Consider the following 8137-nt stretch of genomic DNA (forward strand, 5'->3'; position numbering starts at 1 on the left):
GCACTCCTTTATACTAATAATGAAAACACTGAGAAAGAAATTAGGAAAAAATACCATTCACAATAGCACCAAGAAAAATTGAAATACTTAGGAAGTGAAAGGCCTCTGCAGTGGAAAGTACAGTACCTTGAAAAGAAGATCAAAGAGGATGTCAAAAAATCTATTCTTGGATAGGCAGAGCGAGTATAGTCCAAATGGCCATGCTTGCAAAATTGATTCAATCCCAATCAGAATACCAGTAGTATTCTTTCAGAACTGAAGAAGACAATCCCAAAATTCATATGGAATCAGAAGAGACTCAGGATAGCAAAAGCAACCCTGGTTAACAGCACAGCAGGAGGCATCACAATCCTGAATTTGAAGTTATATTACAAAGCTGCAGTGATAATGACAGCATGGTACTGACACAAAAACAGATTATGAGGATCAGTGGAACAACACAGAAGATTCTGAAACAATCACACGTACATTAAACTATTTGATCTTTGACAAAGGGGCCAAAAAACATACACTGGAGGAAAGATAACTTTTTTTTTTTTTGGTACCAGGGATCGAACTCTGGACCTTGCGTTTGCGCAGCAGGCAGCAAAACCACTGAGCTAAATCCCCGCCCCAAGATAGCCTCTTAATAAATGGTGTTGGAAAAACTGGCTACCCACATGCAGAAGATTGAACCTAGACCCATGTCTCAGACTCAATGAGAGCAAGCAGTAGGATTTTGTATTCCACATTCCATTAATATTTTAACTTGACCTGTTTTGGAACTACATGGGAATAGAGTATGGGCTGTACCTTTTTTATTCCACATGAATTATTCTTCTATAATTGCAGTCTTTTCAAAAGGCAGTAGTCCCCTCCCTCTTATCCATGGAGAATACATTCCAACACCCCCAGAACATGGCCTGAGACCTCCAGTAGTTCCAGACTCTACATGTGTACAAGCACTTTGATTGTCATTCCGATAACCAGCATAGCTACTAATGGGCAGATAGTATATACAGCATGGATGTGTTGAGCAAAGAAAGGCAGGATTCACCACCAGGGCACAATGGAGGAAGACACTGCATGATTTCATCCCACTACTCAGAACAGCAAGTAACCTAAATCATGCTTGTTAAATTATACGTATGAATTATTTATTTCCCATTTAACCATGTGTAATTGAAAGTACCAACCATAAAACTGCAGATAAGGTAGGACAACTGTACCCACCAAAAATACTGTCAGGATCTAAAACTTCTTATCCAAGAGTCCTTCAAGTCCCACGGGTCTTGTGCTCTTGTGCTAAGAGGCCACTGGGCCTCTTAGATTCTCTTTACTCAATTCTGTCAGCTAGCTTGTCCTCCAGTTTCATTAATCCTAGAATGTGGCTCCTTTCCTTGCATTCAGTTTGAACTTTCAGCATTACTTTCAGAAATGTATTTCTTCCTCGTTAACAACTACTAATAAACAGTTCTTTTCGCCCACTAACCTATGTACCTAAGGGAGTTTTCCAGTTTTCATTTTATATTTTTTTAGTGTTTGAATTTGATGTCAGTGCTTTAATTTGCTTCCTAACTTAATCCTAAAACATTACCCCCTGAGTGATGGTTACAACCTCCTCAAACAGAAAATCATGTATACACAATTTCTTACACTTTCTTTTCAGAATCTTTACCACTTATTCTCCCCATTTAACTCTTAAAATCAAAACAATAGCAGTGCTGTTTCAGACCTCTCAATGCCATGTGGTCTCTTCTATACTTAATTGTCTGTGAAAAACACAATTTATTATTGTCTTTTAATGATTCTGTTGGGTGCATCTTATGTGGGGTCTTGGCTGAGCTAGATGTCCAGGTCAGCACCCAACTAGGCTTAAGAACTACCAAACAGTCCCAGGGTGACATAGGTGTATGGGATCCTTCTAGGAGTATACAGCATAAGTACCTATGCCTCTCCTAAGGCCAACTGGAAGAGTACTTTTGGGGTTTTAGACAACTTTCTAGATAGTCTTCTACCAAACACTATTCCCCTTTTAAAAACAAGTTTTTTAAACCCACCTAGTAGAAGAAAATGTTATGACTTATTTGTAATTCATGATGACATATTCCTCCTTTTATATATGAAACACTTACACTGGGACATTAGACTAGAGATTATCTAATACAGATTTTAAGCTCTCAGAAATCAGAGAGCAAGCCTTTCTGCATTCTGGACCCCTCCTAATGTCTAGCGTCCCACTTCATAGCACTAATTAGTACCACATGTACTAACATTTTGTAAATGTTGACTGATGTTGTGTTCTACTCTTATTCCTCTTTTTTTCCGTTCTCTTTCTGATCTGCATGTTTTCTTTCCTTAACAGACAGTGTGGAGCACTCATTATTAAGACAACTGGGTGGCTCTAGTCCATCCTGACTGATTTCTTGTCCAGTGATCCTTGAGCGATCAAGATCCTGCTCCAAGGCACCGGCTAGAAGCTCCCCATTGTGAAATTTAGGATTAGTCAGTGTCTCAACATACTTATTTATTCCACTGTAAGCTATCTAAATTTTATGAAATTTGGTATTTCAACTGTTTTACAAAAATTATTTAGGTATATGTTGTATGTTGGTTTTTTATGTGTTAATCTAACAGTAGTGACATTTTTTACAACTTGTTTTATCCATTCCTAAATAACAACCACATTGGGAATAGTGAGATATCTTTAATTTTTTCTGCTTTGTATTCTTTTCAGGCTTTTAGATACTATGTTTCACATTCTTCTTTGTTTTAATATTTAGGATAAGAATCACTTCTCATTCCAATAGAATTTTTAATACTTCTATACCTTTTAGAGCATAGTATGTTATTTAGCCGTAATGATTTACTGTTACTGCTTTGTTACTTTGTCATTTAATATGCTTTTAATATTTTATTTATGTTACTGTTACTCCTTATTTAATTTTTTTTCTGCCATGGTTATTATAATTTAAATAGTATTTACACTTATTTTATTATAATATCTCCCAAATATTAAAAATACCACACACATGATCAACATATTTGCTTTTTCATGTGATTAATTTGACTATATTAAATTTTTCTCTAATGCTAGCGATAATACTGTAACCTACAACATACATTTGGTAACAATTTTATATAATATAGAGCTACCTCATGGAATTTTGGTAAAAGAAGGGCTCCCCTCTGACAGGCTCCCATAACACTGACCGACATTCCACTGGATTAGGGTGCCTAGAATGCTTTCATCTTACAACCTTTTCTTATTTTTTACCAGTATACTCAATTATATATGTGACATTGTTAAAAGTACAATTGTTTTTATAAAATGCAAAATTATTTCTTAAACCAAAGGAAATGTTAGATTCTGATTCTAAAGCCAATTCACATTATAAAATTGGGAAATGGCAGGGGAACTATTGTTCAAAAGATACAAAACAAACCAGAAGAGGTTTTAATCACTAAAATGTCTGTAGCGGTATAAGAAATATCCCTTTTATATTCATTTGCAGTTCTTCCACTAACTTTCTAATTTTAGAAGAGAGGGGAAGCTCATAACTGGCATTACTTTAATAAATCTCTGTCTTCCCTCTCCTGTTCCAGCTGCAAATGTATTCTCTACTCAGCAGCAGCAGAAACAGGATATAGACCCCAGAGTTTTTCCAAGTGTATCAAATAGGGTGTTTTCCTTTGAAACCATGAGTGCATCTGCCAGTCAGATGGTAGGAACCTGTGGATGAATACTAGCGTACAAGGACCTCATGTGCATTAATTATTCTCATTTATAGAAATATAAATAGACTAAGTTCCACAATGAAATTTCAAAAGTTTTTGTTCTGTAAGTACAAACATTATTAACCACTGATGTTAGAGATCATCTTTTAATAGCATTATCCTTGAGAATAAAAAAGTTGATTGTTTTGATATTCAGATATTCAACATGATACTAAACAAATGCTGGACTGTTAATAAAAGTGATATATTATTGGGCAAGAAATTTTGATAATAATTGATACCCAAGTGTGTTTCTTCCACTGAGTTATATAGATTATATGCGTTCACACCACTTATATTATGTATATGTACACCTACATAGATTATGTGTGCTCTGTATACACATTATATATACACATATACATATAATTCATACATGTACTTTCTTAGAATTTAGCTTTATTTTGAGATGCTGATAAAACTAAAGAATTTATTGACAATCTGAATATATGGGTGATATCTTTCTTAATGACCTAGTTTGATAGTGAAAACATACTTCTAAAAACAGATTGAGAAGACAAAACCTTTCTTTATATCTAAGAAGTGTAGCCCATTTTCTTTTTTCTATTTTGTAGTATATCTTCAATCAATAATTTTGAAAAGCTTTTACTTAGTACACAAAAATTTCAAACTGGTAAACTAATAAATTATGGATTTCCAATTTTATCATTCTTTGTAAGGATTCTGCTTAAAATAGCATCAATTAATGTAATGCCAAGACTGATTATAACTAAATAAAAGTACATAGTAACAGACTGAATAGATAAGATATTTAAGGTATCACTGGTGAACGACACCATATTTACATCTTTTTAAAAAACATCTAATTTATGAATTTTCCATCTGTTGATTTGTCTGTTTTCCTCATTGATAATGTATTTCTTAGTTAACAGAACCCAAAACTTGATGATTTAATGTTTCATTGATAATTTTCTGAGTGAAGCTAGTATGTCAACCCCAGGTTTACATTTCTATCAAGGTGTGTACCTATAGAGTAACTGTCATTTAGTATTTCTATAAAGGTGCTGTCGGTCATAAATATCTCTTTGGTGTGCTTCTTGTCTTTGGAGAGCAAGAGAAAGTGACCTCTCTATACTTAGAGACTAAAGCCCTCCATCCCTCCTCTGCTAGTCTTCTCACATCAGCTCTTTTTCTTATTGATGGTTGCTCATCGGAGAAAATGTGGGGGACTTTAGATTCTTCTCCATTTCTTTCTTCGTGGAATAGTGGCAATAAAACATATCTCTAATGGAGGGAAATTTTAGGAGATGCTAGTTTTGTATTATTTTGTTGTATAAAAAGAGGTTTTCCTGAAGCTTTCAGGGTTCAAAGTGTTCCAAATTTCTTAGCATGTATTTTCTCCCGTGACTTACACTGACAAGTTTCGTGGCATTCCCTTAGAGTCTTGTCATTCGTAGGTTTTGGTGCTTTGAAAAGCATTTTCCCATTGGAAATTTCAGGATAGAAATGAAATTATACACCTCCTCTTCTGTGAGTCCCTAAGCCTACTAGTTGGCTCTTTCAGTCTGAGGACAACACCTGTCTACCTACCTATCTCCTTTCCAGCTTGTTCTCCAAGTACCTCACCCTTGTTTTGGATCAACTGGAAAAAAAAAAATGTGCTGACATTTAGAAAGGCCTCCCTTCGCTCTGGCTTTCCCCTTTTCTGGCTACTCGCATTCTCAGGGATCTCTATTTTCAGCTTCTATAGGATTCTTCCAAATTTTTTGAGAAAACAACTTTTTGGCACATTTTTTATTAGTGAATATTGGTTATACAGATTGAGTTTCATTTTCTCAGATTCATACATGCACAAAACAAACTTTGATCACCTCTGCATCGCCCTAGACTCTTCTCATCCACCTAATTCAGTTAACCTTCTTGGCTGAAAATGATAGGACTTAGGATATTTATTATGTACCCATTTCTGCTTTCATTTTCAAATAAAGTATTAAGCTAAAAAATCCAATTAGGAATACTTACTTTTGTAAGAGCATTACCAAATTCCAACTATATTATAAATGATGTTTAAGTTCACAAGTTCTCTCTATAAAAAAAAAACACACTGATATTGAGCTATATAAATAGAGTTCTAGATTTGGGAAGTTTCTCAAAAGCAGGAGAGAAAAAATATCTTCCCCTGTCCGACTTCCCTAAAATGTGATTAGAAACCATGTCCATTAACCCAAAAGATTTAATCCCATTTGATAGAATTTTTCATAGTATAATGTAACATGATAAACTTCAGGCAGTATGAGGAAAGATATTTTGGCTTAATTAATCCAGCTTAAATGCATCTAATTCATACTTTAGAATTCCACTCTTGGTTTTCACACCTTCTTCCTTCTTCCATTTCCAAACCCATTGATAGTCTTCAATCTCCAAGTTTTTCCACAATGGTTTCTAATAAAAGCACGAGCATTTTGGAAGTACAAGCATGAAAGAGACCCAAGCCACTTTTGCTTGAACTTTAATCCTCAATTAATTTTGTTTTATATATTATATATATTTTGAGATAAATTTGAAAGGTGACAGGCAGAGTTACTTTTTGTGATTAAATCCTAAAGATCAGTGGAATTAGGAAGGGTATGTTAACACAAAATTTTTTGTATATTTTAAAAGAGCCTTGTTTCCTCAAAGGATGTCATAGCCACAACCCTAGGTAATAATGATATGCAGACATTTTGTGCTGCTCTTTAGCAGACTTGTATTTGGGAGGACTGGTTCTGTCATAGCTGTGAGTTAGTTCGTAAAGTATATTCTCTGGCAGGTGGGGCCTGCGGTGTTTACAGTAATAAACTTTCACTCATAAAACATTTTAGATAAAAATATTTCTAAGTTCATCCTTAAATATCTCATACTATTTGTCAGTCCATTGTATCATCATTCTGTTTTGTCATATCTGTTTGAATATAATCTGGATCATCTGACACTTAAGGCTTTGTGATTATCTAAAGTCCATTTATAGAAATGCCTGGCTGATTAGAGCTTGCTTGTATCATACACGTGCACATGCATGCATACCAGAACAGCAAGGGAATGTGAGTCAGAACAGCCAGTATCATTGTAACATTCCTCATTAACAAGCAGTGTGGCACCCATTCTAGGCTGGGAACCTAAGGCTAGGGACATGTTCTCATTTTTTTTAACAAATGGCTCTTTGCAGCTTTAACAGATATTGTTCTATTTCTTTGTAAACGGTATCAAGTAACAACTGATAAATCCCCACGTGTAATTAACAGATCAAGCCTCTAGTGACAAATGATATCTGTAAAGAGGCTAATGCTCTCTGGAAGTGGGGTTGCGGGGAGGGATGAGAAACAAGAGCCTTTAAAAACACAGTACTTTTTAGATATAATTTTTGTTCTGTCCAATAAATGTGGACCATTTTTGTTTAGTCACTAAAATGTCAATTCTAATCTCTTAAATAGTAGAAGTCTGAATCAGAAAATATTTCAATTCTAAAATAAGGAAATAAATTATAATAAACATGAAAGTGTTTACTTACATTTTTATCAGTAACCTAAGAATAAACCAGTTCCCTAATCAAATAGTGGAAATAGTTACTCCAGAATTTTAACTTTTTAGGTTGTCATGGAAATTTTTCTTTAAAAGCACTGTGCAAGTCAGCATTCTTAGAAATGTAAGGAACATAAGGTGAGAAAAAAGAGCTTCTAAGTATCGCAGAAAGACTTTAATTCCTCTGAGAGCAAAAGGTATCTATACCCCGTGCCATTTAACCTTGGGAACAGGGCATATTTCCACGTTTTCAAAATCATAAAGTCTAACAGAAACATGTCTTTTGTTGTTGTTTTCCATTCCTGCTTAATAGCTACAATGTAAGCATTTATCCATCTTTGTATAGAATCTATGTAATATTTGCTACTTTTGGAAAGGATTATTCAAGATACATATACATATCCATGTCACTTTTATTTTGTATAATTTGATGCAATTCTAAAATACAGTGGTCAAAATAATTGTCTACTTAAGTCTTAGCGCAAAAATTGTAAAAGTGCCTAAGGCTAAATATAGCCTAATGTCACAATTGTCTCACAACACTGATTTCAATAAACTGTCTTTAATGATTACAGTACTTCATAGTGTTTTTCCTTTTGAGGTAGAAGACTATTTTGTAACTTCACAAAGTATCTTAAAAGTGATATTAACACTGTCTGGTTCACTGCACAATTTGAAACATGGTTAACTCTAGAAGCATGTAGATCAGATATGGCATTTAAAAATTACCCATTGCTTTTATTGGTTACTCTTGACACCTGTTTTAGCACTGCCTATTGGTCTATGTGTGTAGTCTTGGTGGTCAGTAGAGTGGCATATGTACCCTTATGGAAACTGTAAGTATATATAGCCAAGCATGCAT

At 34.4% G+C, this 8137-nt stretch overlaps 1 protein-coding gene across 1 annotated transcript in view; it reads left to right on the forward strand.

Moving 5' to 3' along the window:
- The window catches only part of Boll (boule RNA binding protein), a gene marked incomplete at its 5' end in the record, with an annotated part of 38365 nt that extends 30524 nt beyond the window's left edge, over positions 1–7841 (forward strand). The window contains one exon of the mRNA XM_087200369.1: positions 2345–7841. Within this exon, the coding sequence (XP_087056495.1) occupies positions 2345–2368 (24 nt within the window). The remainder of the gene's footprint in view (positions 1–2344) is intronic.
- Positions 7842–8137: the final 296 nt, after the last annotated feature.

The sequence above is a fragment of the Heterocephalus glaber genome, unplaced genomic scaffold (genome assembly GCF_053883595.1).
Source record: "Heterocephalus glaber isolate CG9 unplaced genomic scaffold, H.glaber_assembly_v1.0 deba00001743, whole genome shotgun sequence".
NCBI lineage: Eukaryota > Metazoa > Chordata > Mammalia > Rodentia > Bathyergidae > Heterocephalus > Heterocephalus glaber.